Raw genomic sequence first — 24909 nt, forward strand, 5'->3', positions numbered from 1 at the left:
TGTAATCCTCCGAGAAAAGTTAAACCTTCCACATCTGCATGCCTTCTCATTTCAAAGTTGTAAGAGTGGGCATTTTCTTGTAGATAAAGAAAAGATATGACAAAGGTCCCTGCTTTAATCTCCAAAAGAAAATACACATTCACTTACTAAAGGTATTGACTGACAGAATTTTATTTTATTCCAATGACCGTTGCTGACATTTATAAACTTTTAGTCATCTCCTTTCTGCACCCTGAAGTGACAGATTTACTTGTGTTCAGTCTTGGTTTTGGACCACAGTCCCTGAAAACGAGGCCTCTCTGGTGTCAGGTTTTAGAGTTGGAGGCCCGTCACTGGACAAAAATAAACCACATGCAAGAATGAACAGAAACCACCCTGACAGTTTGGCAGATTATTGTTGCAAAGAAGAGCTCAAATTAGGGTCAGTCACCACAACTGTGCATGACTTCTTAATGCTTCTCTCTGATCAATGTAGATTCTTCATTCTTCACTGAACAGAATGTGTTGTTTGCATAGAGACAGAGTGACGTGTAAATTAAAAATCAAGCCCTCATAAGTTGCTGTTGTTCTCTGCTTAAGGAAAACGGTGTTGCATGACAACTTTAAATTTCCCTTAATTTCTGCACCAGTTAGATTTGATGCTGACATAGCCAGCCTGCACAGCAGTGTGGTGTGTAGTTGATCTGTGGATGCGTAGGAGATGGAAGGCCTCCAGGTCAGAAGATATTAATGAACGACTGGATATTCTGAGCAAGGTGACGGCTGCCTGGCAGATGCAGTAAAGTTAACCAGAACAACCCATGACGTCACCTTGTTGCGCTAAACGTACAAACATTCGATTTAAAAAGCACAGCACAACATAGGGAGTGTGTGATAAGAAGACTGTAAAACATCTCTCTCCCCAGGCTGGAAGAAAGAAATGATTTTATTACTTAGATGTTAAACATTATTTTTGATGTTGATGTTTCGCATTATATCACATATTGCATTTATTACAAGTAAAGCTCTGAAGGCTCTCTACAGGCGATGCAGTACAGCCAGCTTACTGTGTGTGATGAGTGAGAGTAACAAGGCTAAGAAAAGTCATGTTGTCAACAGATACAAATACGTCACGGCACTTAACCACGGCCTTGGCTGTTTCAGATTTACACATCAAAAAACACTGGTGTTATTTTTGAAAAAGGATTTGCAAAGAAAGCCCCTCTACAAAACCTTGTTTTATGCTTTATGCCGGGGTGCCCAAACTTTTTCCAGGGGCCAAAAGCAAAACCTTATTGTGTTGTACTGGTAAAATGCAGAATGCTACTATATCCCAAATTCCCTTAATGACTTCCTGCATGGTGTCGCTCTGCCTGCCGTGCTCAGATCATGAAAAATAATTAATGATTAGGTTACAGATTACATATTTAAAGAGCATTATTAGCTGAAAAAAGTAAAACAGCATAAACAAATTTAGATTAAAAAATATTAAATCCTTTTCGTTTTTTGCACTTTTTTTTTTTTTTTTTTTTTTTTTGGCGGGCCAAATCAAATGTTATGGCAGCCTGACTTTATACATTTTGTACTTTGTAAATTGGTGATGGTAAATTAGATTAGGAAAATGTTTTACCTAGTCTAGTATAAATCCAGGTAGTTTTCATTAACATAAATGCCACATTTTAACATTTAAGACGTCAGATTACATATTTACAACAGCAATAAACTTTCTAATTTTACCTCTGAAATCTCAATTTGGCAGCACTTCTAGATAAGGATATTTTAATCCACTTTCCACCTGCTCTCTCTGTACTGTAGCAAAACCAAAGGGGCTTTCCAACAAGATTAGTTTTCAATGTAAAGTTACAGCTGACTGGTCCTAACCAGACTTTTTGATTCTTTAATTCATGAAGAAACTACTTCATAGTAGTCTAACCTGCTGGTTTATCTCGGCAAAGCTTGTATCATGATTAACAATTCCATAATGTGACATTGTGTTTTAGTTTTGTCCAACCTGTGATTATTTTTAAAACATCAGTGTCTGGCTGTGATTATCAAAATCATCTGCAAAGGAAAAGTGTATGTGCATGTGCGTGTGTGTGTGTGTGTGTGTGTGTGTGTGTGTGTGTGTGTGTGGTCATCTAAGTTTGTACCAATGCGTCCTGCTTTCCCAAAATATCTCACGTGAGGCTGTCTTTACTGTGCCTAGCAACAGTGCAGTTTTATTGACAGCATGTCTCTGAAGGTCACAGCCATTGACCAGAAGGATTTACAGGGCTGTTTTCAGAGCCACATACAGTACATTGCTGCTTAATGCAAAGTGAAAAAAAGCCTCTTATCAAGGCCAGCTATCATAAAGTAAGCCCCGAATGAGTTTACATTTTTAAAATGATCTCACATGAGAGAAAACAGTGTGTATATCTTAGGCTTTGAGTCAAGGCTGAAGTACATCACACACATCATGCAAACACTTTCAAAAAAATGTTTCTTTTAAGATGAATGGTTATCTGAGTGCAAGTGAAGTTCAGGCTAATTCTCCATTCTTTTCTCCTGTAGGAAAACAACGAATTCCAGGATTTTTTTGGACAGAGGAGGCACAATGCCTTAGGAGCTACTGGCTGCGCAAAATCCAGACTGGGGGCCCAAACTCTGGGCCCTGTAGCTCCAACAGCAGGCAGTGTATAATTTTGAGGTCTGCGTTTGCATGAATGACTGAACAACTGAGGACAGAGCTCTTCGTTAGCGGGCCTGCATCATGACCTCAGTTGAGAAGCGCCGCTCAGGCCGAAAGAGTGGCGGGCATCGAAAGCACAGCGATGGAGGCTACAGCGACACCTCCAGCGGTGGGTCCTTTCTGGATGAGACTGACCGAGAGGTCAGCAATCTGACAGATCGAGCATTCAGGAGTCTCTGCATTGGAGATGAGGCTGTTTATAATGACTCAGACCTCTGTTCTTCTTCACCCTGTACTCAGAGAGACAGACAACTGGCTTTTGGCCAGAGTGGCCAGGACAGAGACAGAGAGGACAGAGAGAGAGAAGAACTTAAGAGAGCTGCACATGAGAGCTTCAGCCTCAGGGTGCAGCAGTATGGACAGGACTGGATCCATGGAGGAATGTACGGGGCTGAGATCCACAGAGATCCACACTGGGAGGTTTATGGGGAAAGGACACAGGGGAGGGTTTCTGCCACATTCCAGAACTCCTTTGTGGAAACCTCTCAACAGGAGGAATCCATGAGGGAAGAACAGCTGTCCTTCCTTAGCAATGGAGCCACAGAGTTGAGTTCACAGCAACGCAGAAGCCGGTCCAGAGTCTCCTCTCTCATCCGAGCTTTTAACTCTGAGGGACACAGGGATGGAGCGGGGATGGATGGTAAAGTCAGAGAGTGGAATGATGAGACAAGCTGGGACAAATCAGCCCTGATGAGTATCCAAAGGGAACTTTCTGAATTCTCTACACCATACCAGCAAAACTTTGACAGTAGTCACTTCTCCTCAGCTGGCCTCTTCTCATCCCAAGACACCAACTTCTACTCCTCTGAAGTGGCAGCAGTGGCTCACATGAATTCTGCATCCTCTTTTATGAGATCTTCCCACAGTAAACACAGCATGTCAGCGCAGGTCAACTGTAACTCAAACTTCTTTATACACAGTGAGTTTAGTCCCTTCAAGGTATGGAGGGACCATAACAGGTTTCCCTTCCAACAAGGACAAGTCTCAGGGTTTATGCACTGCTCAGAGTTCCCGAAATGGTATGAGACACCAATGTACAAGGAGCTTTCACTGGAGGCCCAACCACAGGCTCCCTATAGGTTTCAGGAGAGGGGTATCAGACACCCGAGGAATAATTTGGCGCCCGTGGTTCCTCCCACTCCTTCACGCTCCACCTCAACTTCCACAATGATGCAGAAAACGTTGGCCGTGGAGAAGCGGTGTGAGTCAGAGTTGGCAGGTCATTACCCCCACAGGAAGCGGGCACAGAGCCTGGGAACCAACAGGTTCCCATCCCAACGCCCATCAACTGCATCACCTACCATTGAGATGTCTCGACGTGTGCAGGACACCATCAGCTCCGTCAAAGCCCTCCAGCAAAAAATCAAAATGATGGCAGAGCAAAACATCACAACAGAGATGACAGCGAATCAACAAGGAGTACTTTATAGCAACGATTATTTTATTCCCTTTGGCAATAATGCAAAAGCAGTGGCGTCAAATGTTGTCAGCAGTAACACTAGCACAACTCCCTTCAACATCAGCCAGCTGCTCACACCTTTAGTCCATACACATCAAGAAGCAGAGACATCAGAGGTCCAGCAGTATGCAGATTCCCCTCAACCTGTGGAACATCCTCCAGTGAGAGCAGAAAGCAGGGGAGCCACTCCTGATGTTAGGATGTCCAGCTACAAATCCAGAGCCACAAGTCTACTCTTCAATCTCAAAGACAACAGGAAAAGAGTAAAAAGCACCTATAGTCCTACCAAATTTAAAGGCCTGGAGACAATGGAGAAAAATAAACAGTCCTATACCCAGGAGCCTAGAGACACTGTGATAGATATCCCTGATTTTCCAGATTCAGACCTTCAATTTCCCCAGGTAGAAGGATCCAGCAGGACAAATTCTGCCTCGCATCAATATGTAAACCAGTATCATGGCCCTGGATTGCCATTTACAACGTTAAATTCTCAACCTGCAACAGCATATGCAGGCCAATATTCAGAATACACTTCAAATGATTACCAGCCAGCTCAGACGCAAGGTGAGATGGTTTATCACTCTGGGTTCACTGGCTTCATACCTGAAAATTACACCAGCAATCAGCTGGCTAATGGACAAAGTCTCCATGAAGACTTATCATTATTTACTCCCTATAAGCAAGGCATGATAGATAATGCAGAAACTCTGGGAGGAGATGTGTACAGGCTTAAACCATCTTATGCGGCCACAGAAACACAGAGGCTAAATGCTGACAACAATCAAACCAGAGAATATTTAATAAGTAAGACAAATCCTGAGCAACATTTTAATGAAACAGTGGGAAGGGAATTCACAAAGGTGGATAGATATCAGCAGTTTAAAAACAACAAACATGATTACAGTAATGTGTCCTCACAGGATAGGTGGAGACAGACAAACAGCCAAGACCCAGAAAATCGCAGTCTGAAAGCAGATATCTCTCCATGGAAACAAGAGATAACCGCTTTAATGGAAAAAAACCAGCACGCACAGGCTTACCAAAGAGCAGCTGCGATAACGGAAGAACTGAATTTACCAAGAGACAAATACAGAGGAGAAAATCAGCAAAGTATAAATAAAGAACTTCAGAAAATAGAGTTAAGAGAGAGTTTTGCTGGAGGATCTTCTCACAAAAAGGCTGCATTAGTCAATCCTAACATTTCAAACCAGCTGCCACAATATACTCCATTTAGCAATGACCCTGTAGAAAATCCAGCTTATTATGGACAACAACAACCTGCAGTATTTAAGGACAAAAATGCACTTCAAAAGTATTACAGACACAATAAGGAAAATGAAATGAAAGATAACTATTTGACACAGAATTCTAACACATATACTGATCAAGAATACAGAAACCAACACATCTCCTATTCTAATGAAGACAAAACTATGCACACGCAAGAAACAGGTCAGAGAAAACTGGCTCCCAAGGGGCATGAAGTGCAGAGTCTCCAGCCAACAGAATCTAAACCACAGTTTGGACATAATATGCAGAAAAATTCATTATCTAGCCCTGACAATACATCTGCCCCACCAATGGCAAACCGGGTGGAACACAGACAGTTTGTTGAGGTCAAGGCTGAACAGGCCAAGGCAGGACATACAAAAGCACAACACACCCAAGCAGAGCTGGCAAAACCTCAGCACTGGGCTCAAGTGGAGCAGCCCAAAGTGGAGTCGGCTAGGTTAATTTTAGCAGGGCAGACTGGTTCAGAGAAAGTCAAAGCAGAACAGGCCAAAGAAGAACTATCAGAGATTAATAGAGTAAAGCAAGCAAAAGAACATGTTAAAGATAAGAACATAAATGAGGAAAAGACAGAAAAGCCCAGAGAAAAACAATCAGATCAGGCCAGAGAGGAACAGACAAAGGCAGAACAAGCCAGAGTACAGGCGGCAACAGAAGAGCCAAAACATATTACAGAGGAAGCAGGAGTCAAACACATAAGAGAGGCGCAGGTCAAAGCAGAACAAGCTGAAACAGACAGGCTAAAAGAAGAACACAAGAAAACTGAACTGGCTAAGATAGAGCAGGCTGGGCAGGCAAGAATAAAGCAAGCTATAACTGAACAGGTCCAAAGAGAAAGGATCAAAGCAGAGCAGCTTGAGGAAGAACAGGTCAGAGCAGAACAAGTTGAAAGAGAGCGGATGAAGGCAGAACAAATCAGAGCAGAAAAGGTTAAAGCAGAGCAGGCTGAAGCAGAGCGTAAAAAAGCTGAAAAATCTCAACTAGAGCAGATAAAAGAGCAGCAAACTAAAGCAGAACAAGGGAACACTAAGGCAGTCGAGGATGATTCAGTTCAAGCTAGTCAAGCAAATGCAGAGCAAAAAACAACTCAGATAAGTACCGCCAAGGAGGAAAAAGTTCAAGACAGAAAGGCAGAGCAGGTAAAGTTGGAACAAACCAAAGAGAACATGCAGAAAGTGTCTGCTAAACCCACAGCAGCAAAACTAACAATGTCACAACAGGTCAAAAGTGAGCCGGATAAAGTTGAGAGAGTTAAGACTGAGTTAGCTAAAGCTAAAGCAGAATTGGCTAAAATAAAGGAGAAAATGAGAGGAGAGCAAAAAGACAAAGTCAGAAGTACAATTATCACAAAAGATGATGGAATGAAGACAGATGTTCCTTTCAGAGTGAATATCAATAAAAATGAAGAGCACAAAGATCAGGACCAGGCAACACAAATGCATCAACAGAGGGAAGACTCAGTGGTTGTCAGCAGGCAAAGTACAGATCAAGCTAATAGAGGGGCTGACGATTTTAAGTGGCTGAGAGAGAAATATGGTTTTACAGATACAACTCTAACAAACAGAAACAAGCTGTCAGCTGCGGGATATGTTTCATCCAGTGATGCCAATGAAACTCCAGCTTTATCTCTTGATAAAGTTGAGACATCGATTAACAAGAAATCAGACAACAAACACAGTCCTACAAGCAGATTTACAACAGTTAACACTGAAAGTAAGGAGGAGGAAGAAGGCGACTTTAAATCCAATGATGTGACAGAAAGCCACTATGTTTACAGTGAGTCATCCAAAGAATTCAAATTATCCGGAGGTGATTATTTTCCTACCAATTTAGATGGAGCAAGTAATGATCCTGCTACTGATAAAGTCAAGGCTGGCAGTGTTGAAACGCTGGGAAAATCTGAGCCTCTGAAACACACTGATGTTTCCCAGCAAAGAGATTCAGATTTGGCTAAACCGCTCCCCACTGAGAGAAAACCCAAGTCAACTGAGCACAGTGCAGGTCCAGGTAAAGATGTGCATTTTCCCCCTTCCAGAGTATTGTCCCATAAAGAGAGAGCTCAAACCAAGCAGGAGATTCTGACTTCCAAGATAAAAGCTCATGCTGAAAAAGAGATTTCAGCAATTAAAGAAAAGGGTTTTGTGATACGTGATGGGTTTATATCCAAAACGTCTACCAAGCAATTAGCAGGTAGTCAGAGTATTAATATACGACAGAGGCCACCATCACAGGAAGGGTCTAAAAAGCATGAAAGCACAATGTCCAGTAATACTACACCAAAGCACCAGATGGAGCCTTCAGGAATACAGATGGAGCCACTCAAATCTGTCTCTCCTCCCAGCTCTGCTACAATACCAGCTGACTGTGCAGCAAACACCAGTCAGTTAGTAGATCAGTCACAGAGACAAGTTCCCAAAGAACCCACAAAGAGTAACGACAGTGTGCCAAACCCACCCAGAGAAGCAGAACAGAGAGGGAGTTGCACCATGAGCACAGATCAGGGCTTGGTAGAAAACCAAAAGAGAGAGGATCAGTCTGGAATTATGTCACCAATTCAAAGTAAAGAGCAGGCGCCCAAGAAGAAGCAAGGAAAACAGGAGGCAAATGATGGAGAAACCTCTGGAAACCAGATAGAGAGACTTAAAGACAATCCTGCCATCAACACTGACCATCTCAACAAGAAAGAGGATCCATCCCAAGCTGCAGCTCTGGTTGAAGCTGAAAGCTGCAAACCTATAAGCACAGAAAAGGCTGAGAGTAAACATGAAGCAGTTCAGGAAGAACTAAATCTCATCTTGGCTCAGAACGAGACCCCTGTGGCTGATGATAGCTTGCAGATAACAGGAATAATGGTAACTGTACGAGAAAGACAGCCATCTGTGACCAATGGTCAGAGGAATACAAGCACTCAGGAACACATGAATGCAAAAGAGAAAGAGTGCAGTAATTCAAATCTGGATATATGGCACCCCAACTCATGTCTAGAAGAAAGTAATGGAAATATATCTTCAACGGAAGTTAGCAGAATAAAGGCAAAGGACAGAGTTGTACAGAATACTCATCCCACAGCCAAGGAAGCCCAAACTAAAGTTGGCGTAAATAATCTTTCTGAAAACGTGCAAGAAACTTCAACCTTGGAGACAAGACAGAACAACATGTCAGAGGATAACACTGTGAAAAGGACTAATCTCCAGCAGGTGAGCTCTTCTACAAATCTAAGACCCCAAACACAACTCCAAGAACCACAGACTGAAAAAGGTGTGCCACCCACAGTCACTGTACCTGCTAAAAATAAAGTGTCGGCTGAAACTCAACCCGTTCTCTACAAACAGGACATGATAGCAGGAGGAACCAAAGACTACACAAATGAAACGGCAGAAGAGAACTCAGCACAGAACATAAGGAAAGATGAAGTGAGGAGTAATACCGACGAGAAAAATCCACAAAAAAGGCAAACAGCACACACCAATGAGAACTTCATGGAAAAAATGGTGAACACAGGAGTCAACTACACAAATGATTCCAACAGTGTTCATGCTGAAACTCTGATAAAACACGACACCCAGGCATCTATGAAAAATGATATGACAGCGGTCATAAATCCATCCAAAAGCAGGAGTATAGATGGCAAGAATGTACCCCCACTGGTGGAAACACCACCAAAGCCAGTCAACAAAACCAGCCCCTCTAACCATTTGACTGATTATGAAAACATACATGCATCTCCAAAACATCAGAGTAAAGAGACACACACTGAAGACGATAATCAAGTGGATGATAGTGTGCATATAGGCAGCATTTCCATCAGAGTTGTGCCAGCAGTAACTAGGAAGGACAACCTGAAAATGGTGGAAAAACGTCATGTCACAACTGTTCCCTCTAATGTGGTTTCAGCTAACGAGCACAAACAAGTTGCACTACCCAGTGAAGATGAAAACACTTTACACAATGAAGACAGAACCAAGGCCTTCGCTCCAGGAAGCACTGAGAAACAGATGAAAGACAGTTTGGAAGACGAGTTGGGACTACAAAACGTGTCGTCCAGCATGAAAAAACTGCCTAATTCATTGAAAATCAGCAATCAGCAGAACAGCATGAATACAACCAGTGAAAATACTCAAGCTGAAAATGGAAAGCCCGAGAAAGATGATAAAACTGGGAAATCAGTGGATGAATCAAAGCTACAACCAGAGGAGGGAGGTTACTTTCAAGTGCAAGGGGTGGCAGAAATAAACAATGAAACATACAACTGTGCACATGTTGGCGATAGACCAGATGCTGTTTCAAAGGGAAGGGAACTTCCAGCATTACTGCAAAACAAAGCAGCTATCAGCAATGAACCATACAATGAAGGAAAAAATGAAGTCTTTGCACTGGATCAAAGTCAAATGAAAACAGCGGAATCAAGTTCAATGTGTGTTCAAGATGAGAACATGAAAAAGAAAAACAGGGAAATAGAAGATAATCTGCCTTCAAAACAGAGCGATGGTCCCACTGAGAGACAGAGTAATAAAAATGAGAAGACAGAGGCAGGTCAAAATGTTCCCATCAGAAAGCAGCACACAGAGAGCCAGTCCAGTTTATCAGCAAAGGAGAGACAGACCTCAAGAAATTCACACCCAATAAGAGAAAACACTGTTAAAGAAAAAACTGAAGTTAAACCAAAACCAAAAGAAAGGGCATCCACAATACCAGAGATATCAGCAATTGCAGACTATGCCAGGTTAAAAGTAATTGTTTCAGAAGATCGGGCGAACACAATTCAGGAGTTCCCACCCAACAAAAAGGAAGGATTCTTTCCACTAATACAGACTCGTCACAGCAGGCGTCCAGTGTTCACTGCTGACCCACAAGACCTCTCTGTGAAAGGGAAAAGTTTGCCAAATAAGACAGAGGTCAGCTCCAAAGTCAGCAAAGAGCCCAAACCCTTAGTGTTTCCCATTACGGAGAAAGAACACCAAAGGACCGGGATGTTCAAGCTGGGAGACAAAGAAAGACAAGAGAAAATGCTTTTAGATGCCAAAGCCAATGAAAATGTATTAGACACTGGAGCAAAAAATGCACAACTTGTCAAAGACAGAAACAGGTTGCTAGCAACTAATCCCAAGAACAAGGGAAGGGAAGAACAAGTGTCTGGAACTGATACCCAAAGAGTTTGTCAAGTAGATCAAAGTATTCATCAGCCAAGTGATCCTCCCCTGCAAGCATCAACTCCATCCTCTACAGCCAACAGGCCAAGAAACACCTCTGTGTCACAACACCTGAAGCCAGCTGATAACTCCAAGCCACATGAAAAGCTTGAAGAAGTTTCCTCAAAAGCTGATAGAACGCCTTGTATGGATAAAAACTCACATCCACAACCCACTTTGGTGCACAACATAAAGGAAAGTAAACAACCAACTCCAAGAGAAGATTTGAAGATTGAAAATGCACAGGCTAAGATTGAGAGACCAGAAAAACTGAGACAAGAAAGACTTGCAACTAGCCACAAAGAAACTGCAGCAAAGCAGAGCCAAGCAAAACCATTGGAGGAAGAACAAGCATCTAGGATAGAAATGGAGAAAAAAGCAGAAGACTTGAAAATAAAGCACATGATAGAGGAGACTAGAGCTTCTCTGGCTGAAGAAGCGAGGAGGGCGGCCCAGAGAGAAGAGGAGAGGAGAGCAAGAGAGCGGGAGGCCATAGCTATTAAGATCAAGGAGAGGCGGGAGAAACAGAGAGAAGCAGAGAGAAGAGCAGAGGAAGAAAGAAAAGCAAAACAGGTGGAGGAAGAGAGAGCTGCTCAGAAAGAAGAGGAGAAGAGAGCAAAGCAAAAAGAAGAAGCAAGGAGAATGAAAGAGAATGAGGAGAAGAGGAGAATAAAGATTGAGGAGGAAGAGCGGATAAAAGAGAACAAGGGGAGGAGGAGGAAACAGCTAGAGGAAGAGAGAGCTGCTCAGGAGGAACAGCAAAGAAGAGCAGCACAAGAGGAATGGCAGAGGAAAGCTGCCCAAGAGGAGCAGCAGAGGAAAGCTGCTCAAGAGGAGCAGCAAAGAAGAGCTGCTCAAGAGGAGGAGCAGCAAAGGAGAGCTGTACAAGAGGAGCAGAAGAGGAGAGCTGCACAAGAGGAGCAGCAAAGAAGAGCTGCTCAAGAGGAGCAGAAAAAGAGAGCTGCACAAGAGGAAGAGAAAAAGAGAGCTGCACAAGAGGAACAGAAAAAGAGAGCTGCACAAGAGGAGCAGCAAAGAAGAGCTGCACAAGAGGAGCAGAAAAAGAGAGCTGCACAAGAGGAACAGAAGAGGAGAGCTGCACAAGAGGAGCAGCAAAGGAAAGCTGCACAAGAAGAACAGAAGAGGAGAGCTGCACAAGAGGAGCAGCAAAGGAAAGCTGCACAACAGGAGGAGCAGCAAAGGAGAGCTGTACAAGAGGAGCAGAAAAAGAGAGCTGCACAAGAGGAGCAGCAAAGAAGAGCTGCTCAAGAGGAGCAGAAAAAGAGAACTGCACAAGAGGAGCAGCAAAGAAGAGCTGTGCAAGAGGAACAGAAGAGGAGAGCTGCACAAGAGGAGCAGCAAAGAAGAGCCGCAGAAGAAGAGCAGCAAAGACAAGCTGCACAAGAGGAACAGAAGAAGAGAGTTGCGCAAGAAGAGCAGCAGAGGAGAGCTGCACGAGAGGAGGAGCAGCAAATGAGAGCTGCACAAGAAGAGCAGCAAAGGAGCGCTGCTCTGATTGAGGAGAAGCAGAGAAGAGCAGTACAAGAGGAGCAGAAGAGGAGAGCTGCTCTGATTGAGGAGCAGCAGAGAAGAGCAGCTCAAGAAGAGCAGCAAAGAAGAGCTGCTCTGGCTGAGGAACAAAGGCGAGCTAAACAGAGTGAGGAGAATACACTAGATATTGAGGAGGAAAACAAAAGAAAACAGAGGGAGGAGAAAGCTGCTGAAAATTCAGAGGAGAGGAACAAACAGACCAGACACCAGATCGAAAAACAGAGGAGTGAAAGACAGACAAGAGAGGAATGGTTGAGAACACAGAAAGAGCAGGAGGAGAGGAGAGCTGTTCAAACGGAGAAAACACTTATAAAACAAAGAGAAGAAAAACAAGCCAAAGAGGAGAGGACCAGACTCCTTGAGGAGCGTCAAGCAGCACTGAAAGAGGAGCAGCAGCAGCAGCAGCAGCAGAGAGTAGCACAAGAACAGATGCTAGCTCAAAGAGAGGATGAAATCAGGGCTAAAATGAGAGAAGAAGAAAAGTTAGCTGCTTACAAAGAGAAGGAGAGAGCTGCTCAGATGGAGGAGCAGAAAAGGGGAGCACAGAGGACGGATGCTCTGCAGTACTATGCTATCACCTCAATAGAATCAGAGAGGAAACACAGAGAAAGACAACAATGCTCCCCTTTACCTCTCCAACAAAGAAACAATCCATCGGGGCTCATCTCAACTGAGGACTCCCACACTAGGCCTAACAGGCCACATGCCCCTGCATCTCCAGCTCCATCTCAGCCCCGCTCCAACACCTCCTCTCCTGCTCTGGGAGTCAAACCCTCAATGTTCAGGGTGAAGGATAACACCATCAGAGGTTCCTCTTTCACCAAGTCAGTTAAACCACGCTTCCATAAGACCTTTGGGGAGGATTTCCGAGTGGGTTCACCCATGGGGTCAGAGAGAGGAGAGGAAGAGCAAGAGACAATGAGACGCAGTGCTGTAACTCCTGTCCATCTTGCTGCTATCAAAGAATCCTCAACATTTCACCCAGCATCTTCATCACAGGATTTCTCAAGCCCTCTCCCACATTACAGGCCTTATTCCAGGAGGAGCATTGCTCTGGATGAAGATGACTCCCGCTCTATCATCAGCAACATGTCAGAGGATGTGGAAAGTTTTGCCACCAGTGCAGCGGACCTGGCAGATATACGAGGTCTGTATGACTACGAGAGGCCAGAATCAGCCTGTAGCTTCAGCAGTGATGTGTCACGTTCTCTTGGCAAGCCTCCAGCTGTTCCCCCGAAGAGTGAGAAAGCCTTGCGCAGGGCGAAAAGGTTGACCACGCGGAGAATCAAGAAGGAGTTGTCCAAAACTGTCACAGACAGCGCTGCTCTTCAAGAGGTCTCCAGTATTCCTTCCTCCTCCTCCACTGAGGTACGCTCCTCCAACCACCATGCTGTAGCTTCCCCTCATTTCTCTCCACCTGTCTCCCTCACTCATGCTCCACCATCGGGGTCTAGCTTGCCTTCCTCCTACACAGAGCAATCTTCCCACAGCTATGCTTCCCCTCATGCCACTGGTCCTATCTCCCTCCCAGTTGCCTCACCTCATGCTACTACCCCTGTTTCCCTTCCTGTTGCCTCACCTCATGCTGCTGGCCCTGCTTCCCACCATGCTAATCTTAAGACAGTTGCTGATGTTCCCTCTTCTCCCACTCTCCATCATGCCAACCACCCAGCTCCAGTGACCCAGTACCATGTAGAGTCAAGCTACCCCCAGTCCTACCCCTTGACCCAGCGTAAAGTGCTGCAAGACCTTGGCTCTGGTCAGTATTTCGTAGTGGATGTGCCTGTTCAAGTGAAAACGAAGACTTTCTTCGACCCAGAGACGGGAAAGTATGTTCAGTTGAATGTGCGCGAGTCTGCCAAGAGCACCAGCCGACCACAATCCCAGCAAACGTACCTACAGCCTCAGCTCCAACCCCAGACTCACATGAAACCACAACAACAGCCCCTCCCGAAAGATGCTCCGGCTGGCAAGCCCCATGTGCCTTACCAAGGCCACCATGGTTATCCCCAAGGCTACCAACCTGCGGCTATTAACTCTGTGCCCCACAACAGGTCATCAGCTCCTGTGACTCTCCAACAGGACCAGCAGCCTGTCAGGGAGAGCCACAGCTATGGATATCCAGCCCCTGAAATGGGACAGAACTCTGAAGGGCATCGCTACAGCCCAGAGAAGACTCCGTACATGGACACGGTTAATGATAAAGATAAAACATATAACACAGTTTGCAACACACATGGTCCATATGAGTCGTTCCCAGAGGGTGACACAAACAGCCAGCTTGCAGGAAGCTCAGTCTGTGAAAATGATAACGCAGTCTACCCACAATATCAGCCCCGTGATATAATAACCATGAGTGAGCTGGAGGACTTTATGGAGCTGTCTGACTGGTGAGAACAAAGAGTGGTAGATCTGACTCAAAAGGAAATGATTAAATAAACAAGGAGCTAAATTAAGTATTTGATAAAATAAAGATACCCCAAAGCACAGTATGAATGGATCATTACATGCAGTATTTTAAGCGTTTGTAAATGACTTTTTCAAGTGAAAGTAGTCTCGGAATGTTTTTGGTTTGTAGTTTCAAAAAGTCCCTGTGACGTGCTGTTAAATCGCTGCTGTTGATTTTGAAGCTCCACTGTTAAGCTATTTATTGTGTTACAGAGAAGTTCACCATTCCATTTGACTTTTGAATGTGAGAAGCTAAGACATGTTTCTTGTGTATACAGTATGATCAGTGTCCCATTGCCTCCTAAACGAGAGGTGTGTTATCACACATTGAACAACAACAGTATGTCAATTAGCAGTCTAGAGAAATGTTGGTTTCTGCTATGAACACTGGCAGGCCTGCTTAAGTTTTCATTAGTATTATTTTTTTCCTGTTGGAGAAATCCTACTTTTGGCATTTTGTGATGCATGAAATATTGTTAAACCCACAGCATTAATCAAAGGTCTGCTGATGGTGAAAAGCATAGTTTGTATATACAACCACTGTGTCAAAGTGAAAAAAAGACTATTGCTGTTTTACTGGTTTAATATTGTACTGCAGTCCATTTTTAAAGTTGGAAGTTTGTGAGACTGTTTCTGTGTTGCTGTGAAACAAAGTAGTGTGACATGGATAATAAAAACACACTTCATTCAGCCAAATCATTTCTCACCACAATGACTCTTTCAAAATCACTTTGTAAAGGATATAAATAAACAAAAAGGAAACATAAAAGATTGTTGCTACAGGTTGATTTCATTTTACTACTCAAAAGACTGCAATAACAATATAATGTCACTGTCATGGCACCCTGTTCTGACTTTTGAAATGTACCCTGGGTCTAAATGAGACAAAATGAAGAGTCTTTTCACTGACTGCATGAGACAATTACATGTTATTGAGCAAGCACAATAATATGTCCTGAGAGAGTTTGTCAACACAAAAAGAGAAAATGACATTTTTTTGATGGCATTTGTGTGTATGTGTCCTTTTTTGCCATATGAATGCTTAAATCTTTGCCTACTATACGTACGGGATCCAGTGAGAGAAATAATACAGGTTGAAATGCCTTTTGTTAGAACTTGCCTTGATTCAAAAACTCAGATTAAATGTGCATGGCTGTGGGGGGCGTGTCTGCATGTACTCCCCAGTTTCATAGTAAACTCAAGTGTTGTTGATCCCCTGAGAAGCAGTAACCTGCTTTGACCACTGTAGGGCAGAGGAGAGCGATTCCTCCACTGGAGCAAAGACTTGAACTTAAGGCTTATGTAAAGGAAAACTTGAGGGAAACCCCCAAGTAAAAGAAAACATAATATTCAGTCACCAGAACAATCATTTTTACACATGACTCATTATTGATACAACTTGTACCACAATTCAAACCTAATCTGTAACACAAATACCATCTTTTCAAAATAAAAGATTATGTCAAGGTTAGAAAAGATTAAGCTGCCTTATCAACCCGGCAAGTGCATTTTCCACTGAATCAATGCTTTTCAAGAGAATCCACATACAACCTGAAGGGTTAAATCTGTTGTGTAATTCCATTTGGCTTTGGCAGAGCTCGAAGCGCCAGCAGAAGGCCTGCCTCAGCAGTTTGGGCTGCCCAATAAAGCAGCAGGCTTCATACCGCTGGGACAGTCTGACAACCACAGCCAGAGACAAGCCCATGCCACTCTGTCCAGCAGCCAGACAGGGAGAGGTCCCAGCACACACACATACACGCACATCCACATAAATGCATGAACGTATGCATGCAGACACAGAAGCGCAAGGCTCACATACACGAACATGAGTATATGCTCTTTGTTAACTTTTTAAGGAGATGCAACATGAGGATTGCTCCTGGATTTTGAGAGAAGCAATGGATAGAAATGCATGTTCAGCGAATTTGGTGGGCCTACAGGCCTCTCAAAATGACACACAGTGTGACAGGCGCACGCACACACACAAACCACAAGACTTGACCATCGCTTCAGAGGTCTGGGGTTTTGGGCCATGGTCCAAGACTCCTCACAGGAACACAGGAAATGACATTTCCTACGTTTTGCAGGACACACAGAGAAAGAGAGAGAGAGGGGTAGAGAGACAGCCAGAGAGAGAGAGTGAGGGAGAGAGAGTGCTGGGAGAGTGAGTGGGAGTTTCTAAGTGGGAACAGAGCATTTACTGTTTCATATTACACAGAAAAGAGGAGAAAGAGGAGAAGAGTTAATGGTGGGTAAGGGCTCTGGTGGGTTGTGCAGTCAGGCTCTGTTTTCAATGTAGCCGCTTGTGTAAGTGCTGTGCAGTTGTCTGGGTTTATGGATTCGCTGACTGTGGAAAATGTACTTCTCTATAGTGGTCCTTGTCCTGACTAAGGCTCTGGTCGCAGGTAAGTTTACCTTGTTTACAGCAATATAAACCAGCAAAGAAAGCGAGCAAGCAAGCAAGAAAGAAGGAGAATGTGTCTAAAAGTGTAACTTGATCTATGATCATGCACCACTGTGCAACCATGCATTTTGAGTTTATTGTGGAACTTTGGCATGAAAATAATGGCAAATATAGAAGAAAAACACTAAGAATCATTGTTTCAACAACAACAACCAAAAGTTGCAAGTTGTTATTATATTATTGTCAATAGTGAAATAGCAAGAGATGTCTTACAAACTGGGAAAATTGTTTAAAAGCAAACCAGTTGCAGAGTAAAACAAGTTCGTCCTCTGTCATCAGAGAAAGCCTCAGTGTAATTTGCATTCTATAAACTGAATAAAGTGGACTTACAGCTCATATTTCCAGCCCTATAATCTTTTGATTATGTTCAGTTTTGTGTTTGGTTTGAGTCCCTGTTGCTGCTTTTGTTGTGACATTAAAGAGCGTAGGACAGAGCCTGAGGGAGATTCCCCAACCAACACAGCAACAAGAACAAAAAAAAAAGAAAAAAGAAATGCATCCCAGATGGTCCCTGTTATCTTGTCGTGTTCTCTTTGGCTGGTTCGGGGTGTATCGTATTGAAGATGAACATTTCCCACCTGTAGATTCTCGTGTCTGTCTGATCACACATATTGTGTCCAGACTCCATGTCTCTTCTAAAGAGATCTGACCCAGCTGGCACCACATTAAAACACTGCTGCCGCCCGGGAAGTGAAACAGGGGCACAGAAAGTATGTCTTAGATTTCTCATTCTGAGCCCTCTTGCGCTGTCTAGCTATTAAGGACTGAATTCCCATCCAGTGATGGAATGACATATGTAAGTAGAACCAGTGATAGTGTGAGCTCTGCCACCATAAATCTAAGCAGCCACTGTGGGTGTGCATATAAACTTACTTTGTCTAAATGCTACAATTATGTTTAATTGGCAGGAAATCAGACATCTTGCAAAAATGAACTGAAGACTTTTTCCATGTGTGGCACATTACCAGCTCTGCTTAATTACTAATTTAAAAAGCAGGGAGGAGTCACACAAGCGACCAGATCTCCTGTGAGCGTCCTTATGTTTTGAAATGAATGTTTTATGGTTTGGTTTGACTTTATTCAAAACAGACTTATGTATAACTTCTAAGTACCTATGTACATATATCCAAAAAGGAACATATATTCTGTAGAGTATGAGATGAAAAAAAAGAAACAAAAAGAGGCAGTTGTACATGTCATCTGTACTGTTCGTGTCTTCTGTCAACAGAGGTATGTTACGCCCTGAATGTGACAGTGACCCCTGGGCCTGTTGTCATGGTAACAGAGAGAGACAACTTGACACTCTCCTGCCTGGTATCTCAGAGGAAGAGGATCGGCAGTGTCCTCATCCTTCGCTGGTTCTTCTCTCCTCTTGCTGCTCCATCCCTCACACCTCCTCCCTCCTCTCCGTCCCCCTCTCCTCCCGTGCTCGAGCCCTCCCAGTTTCTCATTGTAAAGATGGGCATAAAGAAAATGAAGCTGTATGGGAACTACACCCGTCGCTTCCCCCAGCCAAAGTTTCGTCTGCATGAGGAAACCGAGGGGGAGGTTTACCGGCTGTGGATTCTCAATGTAACAGGGATGGACCAGGGTTTCTACACCTGTAGAGTTCAGGAGATTCGCAAACACAGAAACACATGGAGAGCATCGTCCAATGGTACCAGCACCACACAGCTGACAGGTAACTGAAGCTGTACTTCAACACACTCCTGCTGCCCTCCATGTCACAGCTGTCTGTAGAAAGAGCCAGGGCCCCATTGTGGCCAAAAGTGCATCAGGTGGTGAAACAAGAGACAAAATTTCAAGTATTGCTCTATTTCTTGCAGACTTGGGAGTCAGGTTGCATCATTTCTTTGCCTTTTGCCAGATCAAATGCAAGGGAATTTATTAACATCAATTTAACCTTCATGTGGCTCAACTGGGAGAGTTAAGAAAAACAAATGTATCTCTCATCACCACCTGGCAAAACAGTAAAACTGTGCATTGTGTGGTACACCAGCATTTTACATTCTACTTTTTTTATATACTTTTGCTCAGCCCTGGTCACTGACAAGAGAGGATCAAACACAAAGGGGATTTCTGGTGTTATTACTCCGAAAATGTTTTCCATGGAATATTCCTTTCCAAGGAATTCCCTTTCAGCCGCACACACTCAGCTGAGAAATGCTGTCCATGTTTTTTGGCAATGGAAATTAACCTTAAGGAGGCGCGACGATTCTTATTAAAGGACAAAGGGCAGACAGACATGAGTAGCATGCATTTTCTGACTCTAGCTGCACTATTTGCTTTAAGTTGTGCCTATATGTGCGTTAGAGTGTGACCCCAATCCTCTGGCATTTCCATCTCAAAACAATGAGCTCACACAGCCAAACCACACTCAACAATATCACTCTCTGTGCATGAGGAGTGAAAGGTAGAGTCTTGCTGAGCTGGCTACGTTCAAAAACTCTGAAATACATGACGTCAGCACTCTGGGTTTACTTTTATGCAAGCCTCAGGAGAAAATTTAACGGAGAATTCAGTTGCAGTGGAACTTGTTTAGTCTGTGCCAGTATGTGCCTATAATAAACAATCTGAACCAATCAGGTTAAGAACTACTTTGAATCACATGCAGTGGTAAATATTTGTTTATACAGTAGAATCCTCTATCTGATTGATTGGCGGGGAAGCCGTCTGTCACTGTGGGATGCACTGTGCATTGGATAAAGGGGTTCAGTAAAGATTTGAGATGTTGCTCTAACGTGCTATAGGTGTGGCCTCACCTGACACAGTTGCACTGCTTACCTTTGACTCGTTTTATGGTAGAAAAGCGTAGAGGTTTGAGTCAGACTGAACCATCAGACAACGCCCTGCCCTATATTCAGGGCAATGTCCCACAAAGGAAGCCACACAACCTCAGGCATCTCCGACATGCATTGACCACAGAGCCAGAAACAGAAGAGCTGACATTATAATGGTAAACAAAGAGAAACACTAAGTTGTAACTGTAATGCAGGGAACCCCTCAGTCTGCAGATTTCAGCCTGTAGATCTCAGAGCTGAGGCTCTGAGACACCCCACTGAGATAATTGAACTACTCTTATTCACAAGATTTTGCACAGATGGTTTGTCCTCTCTACATCTCTAAAATCTCAAATGTAGACCCTCAGAGCTTCAGGTTGAGTGATTTCTGCTGCTTTTGTGAAACGAGCAGACGGCATGGTTAAATTAACTCTGAGAGAGACACATCTCTCTGGCTTCAGGTTTCTTCTCCTTACACTGGTTCATTTTTCTGCTTTCTGTCTTCACAGTACAGCTGGACTGGAGGGAAGCATATATGTGTGTCCATCTGTAGAGAGTGTGTCCTACAATAGCTCCCTAACCCGTTACCTGTGTGCACTGATCAGAAGTGAGGTTAGCATGTGGTTAACCACAGTTTAACAGGGCAGATACGTGGTTTACTCACATCAACAATTAACTGCTCACATTGTCAAGGGACGCCTGCTTAATGTGGCCTGTCACCTCTTCAGATGAGAATGACTCTGCTGCAATTTGTCTGCTCACATCTTTTTCCTTTGCTGTCAGTACTATTCAGTTTGTGGTAAACAGTGAGTGGACAAAATAACAGGAACTTTGTACAATTTAATGTGGCCCAAACATCAAAGAATGGCCCTCAATAATTTTTGTAGCATTGAATTAACACATTTATGACAGCTTCAACAAAAATCATACATTTAAGATTTAGAAAACTGGCGTAATTCAGACTCTTGGATTGTCTCTCAATTATGTAGGAAAGGAAGTGTGAAAATTTCTAACCAAACAGGCAGCAGTATCTTAAAAAACACATCACTTGTTCTATTTTATCTGAAATGTATCTTCTCCTGCATTTGCTGCCTGATATATCTCATACAGTTTTTAATGTTTGGTCACAATGCAAAAGCCACTGCGTTGCTCCCCAACATTAATTAACATGATATTCAGCCTCAAGAATGCATTTGACAATTTTGCAGACAGTTCAGTGGTCTGGAAACAGGTTAAAAGCCAATTAGAGTTAATATCTTATCATTTCTTATTAATATGTTTTTCAACCTGCGTTTAAAAGACATATTAAAAACTCATTATGGGACCCGAGATGAGGTAATTTATGTACATGGTCTCTGTTCACTCTCCTCAGCCTCTTGCTAAATACCCCTGACCTATACACAACCCATCATTCACTGCCACACACCGACAACAGCTTCCTTAGTCGATCTCTTTCTGTGCTAATAAGTACACAAAGAATATTAAACAATTGTGAAGTGACCACCTTAAGGAAGTGGTGATGCAAAGTAGCGGGGAACCCCCCAAAACTGTCAAAGAGCAGCAAAACTGCTAGACAGAGAGATGTGTGTGTGTGTGTGTGTGTGTGTGTGTGTGTGTGTGTGTGTGTGTGTGTGTGTGTGTGTGTGTGTGTGTGTGTGTGTGTGTGTGTGTGTGTGTGTGTGGTGGGTTTGGCTGATGCAGCAGCAGCAAAACCTCCCTTCACGACAGCAGTTTTGATATTTCTGGAAACCACTGAGGCTGTCTGCTGGACTGGGTCAATGCCCTCAGTCTGGGCACAGCTTCCTCCCCTCAACTTACTGTCTTTGCTGACTTTTTTAACTTCTTTTTTTTTTCCCAGTACACTTAACTCTCGAGGGTGGCACCAGTGAAAGCCTGTGGCGTTTATTTGCAGGTACTGTTTTTACCTTCTGTTTCACTTTATCATATAAATGACTTCCTTTGATGACTCTTCTGATGCCTCTTTCTGCCTGCTTTGTTTTAGATGTGTATCTGTGCGCTGTGCTGATTTGCTCACTGGGCCTGTTGTCAATTTTCCTGTTCACGCTTGTTCTCACCTGTCAGTACTTTCACAGGAGACACAGGCTCAAAGGTAAAACCATCCTTTTCCAATAGTAACTTCCTATAGTAACTATAATAACCTGGACCACTTTGCTTTTAAGTCGCCATGATTTTTTTCTCTCTGCTACTTTCTCCACAGCCAGTTACCTTCTGGTCAAGTGTCCAGAAAGCAGGTATGGTAGTTAATTAAAGTAAATTAAAACTGATAATCAATTTGTTTTAGTTTTAGCTTCTAATGAAGATTTGCTGCTTTTCTGTTTTAAATCATTGTCAACTGAACGTCTTTGGTTTTGGATTGCTGGTTGTAAAAAACAAGCTATTTCACTTTCTTCTTTTTTACTGCTTTGAGGTATTTTAACGTTCCAAATTATTAACTGATCAATTGCAAAAATAATAATTAAAAATCTAAGCAATCATTAGTTGCAGCTGTAATTAAAGCTTTTAAAACACCCCTCTGTTTCATGCAGCTCAGGAGAGACTGTAACCAGCTCCAGTAGTTCATCCAGTTCCTCCCCAAGAGCCCAAAGGAAAGGCACAAGACAGAAATCTGACAGAAGAGTAACTGCAACACCACCGAAACTACCCGAGGAGCCACCACCACACATACCAGCCAAAGGTAAAGCGATATTTTGAGGTCAGCATGTCACATCATGGAGAGGTTTAAGCCTTTAAAAGGTCCATTAGGCCAGTCAGTGGTTATAAAGTAAAGTTTTTTTAAAATAACGTCTACTCTACTACATGAGCAGTTCAAACATAGAGTATTTCTCCTGAATGTGTGATCTGATTGTGACTCTTCAGTGCAGTAAACCTTTGCTGTTTTGAACCACCACTTGTCTTTCTGGGTGGAGTCTGAGTTTCCTCTCAAATTTCAAACACACTGACGGCATTAGGGTGTCAGGGCGCTGAGAGGCTCCAACCCCAAGCAATGGAATTAGCAGGTAAAGAAAACAGCAGTAAATGAAGGTATCCAGCAGGTACAAAAGCTGAAAATGATATCTCTGGCATAATTCAATTTCCCTGACAAAAACTGGATAGTTTGAGAGACACAGAGGCTCGCAGAAAGAATGAAACTTCAGACTGTGTTTAGGTAAAATAAACACTGAAAACGACAGAATAAAGCTTTCATATCTGCTATAAACTACACCTTGACTAGGTTTAATATAAAGTGTTTGTGAAGGATGATTTCGTTCTCAACCACACAGTCATTTTTTGTGAGTTCATCCCTCCTGGCTGTTGTTTCGTGTCAATTAAGCCTGTCTCTGTTCTTCAGCGCCCGTTGCTGCAAAGAGACCTCAGAAGCCCCGAAGGTTAAAGACTCATCTCAGGAGCTGTGCCACGGTAAGTCTCCTCATTCTCACCCATCACACAAGCAGCAGACCAACCATTAAATCATTTATTGAAAGTTTGCACTTAATATATCGGCTGAAATGTATTTATTAACATTTTGAAAAGATGTTTTTTTCATGCACAGAGTTGTTATTGAGGTACACGCAAGAGGGAATTTGTCCCACGACTGCATGATTGTCTACAGGAGTTTATTGCCGTCTCTTCATTCAGTTATGAGCTTGATAATTCTATTTAGTTTTATTGCTTCTCAAACACAATTATTTATTTAGAGTGCTTCATTGGTTTTATATCTACAATAAAAATGTCAAACAAGTATATAAAGAAGAAAACTACTCAAACTAAGGATCATCTGTATTTCTACTGATGGCGTACTTGTGATTTTTTTTGTGTGTGGTTTTTTTTTTGCTCGAACATACTGATTGGATTAGAGCAACGAGGAGGATCTGAGGATGTTGGATAGGACTCCAATTGTACCAAATGTTTTTCAAGTAAACTGAATGTTCCAAGAGGTCCTGCAAACCCAGTAAACACATACTTTCTGCAGCTGAAGCGCAGTAAGGGGATGTTTACCATGGAGAGTGGAAGAATACTACTCTTAGAAAAAGATGAAATGCAGACAAGTCACTAATGATATGCCTGAGATGTTCACCGTATTTATTTCAATACAAATAGTATAGAATTCCTCTTTTGCCTTATCTCTGGGCCCAAAAATTCCTTCAAGATTACTTTCCTCCTTTCCTCCCTCCTCCAGCCTCGAGTAACACATGAGGATAGTCTGACATATGCAGAACTGGAGCTGGTCAGACCAAGACCAGAGCCCCCAGCCTCCTCCAGCCCTGACCCCACACCCTCCAGCCCGGACACTGTGTATGCTCAGATCCTCTTCCAGGAAAAACAGCTGTAAACACAGCAGCTCTGGACACATGGATGTCACGGTACCTCCTGCTGAAGGCAGAGATTCAGCTCTCCAAACTGTACTGAGTGGCACCCAAAAGACTATATTTATGATCAGTATGGCATTTAGCATTTGTTTTTTTGGCTGTAAGTATGCTACAACTGTTGGTAAATGAGGGTTTTGTGTTTCCTCGGCGCAGTTCCATTCCAGCACAGCAGTTTTTGGGTCTTATAATTCTGTTGTTTTGTTTGTTGGCATCTCTGGTCTGTGAGCCAGATGTTTATGAGAACGCGCTTAATGTTAACTATTCTTTATAAACTCAGGAGACTGTGTGGAAAGAAGCTGTTGTCCAGGCTCTCTTACTGCGGCGTCACAAGGCATTATAATATTTTTCAACTGCATTTATAAGTACAGTACTAATACACCAAATTAATAAATTTATGCCTGGGTCTGACATTTAAGAATAGAGTCTTTGATTTACAAAAACATTGTTTCAAATCATCTCTTTAAAGTGGACCGCATTGCGCTTTGTCAGATTTGTCTAGAATCTGTCTGGAGTCACAAGGAAAATCTGTTTTATGTGATGACAGACAAAACCAAAGCAATATCACAAACAGCTGCAGTACATTCAGGGTCTGACATGCAATACAGCAGCACAGGCCATAGAACACAAACATCACATCATCTCTGGTCTACT

At 43.1% G+C, this 24909-nt stretch overlaps 2 protein-coding genes across 2 annotated transcripts; both read left to right on the forward strand.

Annotated features, from left to right (window-relative positions):
* Positions 1–2731: 2731 nt before the first annotated feature.
* c13h10orf71 (chromosome 13 C10orf71 homolog) lies at positions 2732–14593 on the forward strand. Its single transcript, XM_070978078.1, has 2 exons — positions 2732–4570; positions 11312–14593. The coding sequence occupies exons 1-2, from the start codon at positions 2732–2734 to the stop codon at positions 14591–14593; spliced, it is 5121 nt and encodes a 1706-aa protein (XP_070834179.1).
* Positions 14594–16849: 2256 nt separating this feature from the next.
* Positions 16850–24667, forward strand: vstm4a (V-set and transmembrane domain containing 4a). Its single transcript, XM_070977883.1, has 8 exons — positions 16850–17052; positions 18340–18792; positions 21750–21803; positions 21894–22001; positions 22110–22143; positions 22438–22586; positions 23241–23308; positions 24069–24667. Exons 1-8 carry the CDS (start codon positions 17004–17006, stop codon positions 24219–24221), a joined length of 1068 nt encoding a protein of 355 aa, XP_070833984.1. The 5' UTR covers positions 16850–17003; the 3' UTR covers positions 24222–24667.
* The last annotated feature ends 242 nt before the right edge of the window (positions 24668–24909 follow it).

Source organism: Chaetodon trifascialis, chromosome 13 (assembly GCF_039877785.1).
Source record: "Chaetodon trifascialis isolate fChaTrf1 chromosome 13, fChaTrf1.hap1, whole genome shotgun sequence".
In the NCBI taxonomy this organism is placed as follows: domain Eukaryota; kingdom Metazoa; phylum Chordata; class Actinopteri; order Chaetodontiformes; family Chaetodontidae; genus Chaetodon; species Chaetodon trifascialis.

Excerpts from the sequence above, each read along its gene's own strand:
- c13h10orf71 (XM_070978078.1), top strand. The coding sequence starts at position 2,732 with ATGACCTCAGTTGAGAAGCGCCGCTCAGGCCGAAAGAGTGGCGGGCAT. Across the intron at positions 4,571-11,311 it reads CAGACCTTCAATTTCCCCAG|AGGAGAATAAAGATTGAGGA; the intron begins GTAGAAGGATCC and ends AATGAGGAGAAG.
- vstm4a (XM_070977883.1), top strand. The coding sequence starts at position 17,004 with ATGTACTTCTCTATAGTGGTCCTTGTCCTGACTAAGGCTCTGGTCGCA. Across the intron at positions 21,804-21,893 it reads CCTGTGGCGTTTATTTGCAG|ATGTGTATCTGTGCGCTGTG; the intron begins GTACTGTTTTTA and ends GCTTTGTTTTAG. Across the intron at positions 22,144-22,437 it reads GTCAAGTGTCCAGAAAGCAG|CTCAGGAGAGACTGTAACCA; the intron begins GTATGGTAGTTA and ends TGTTTCATGCAG.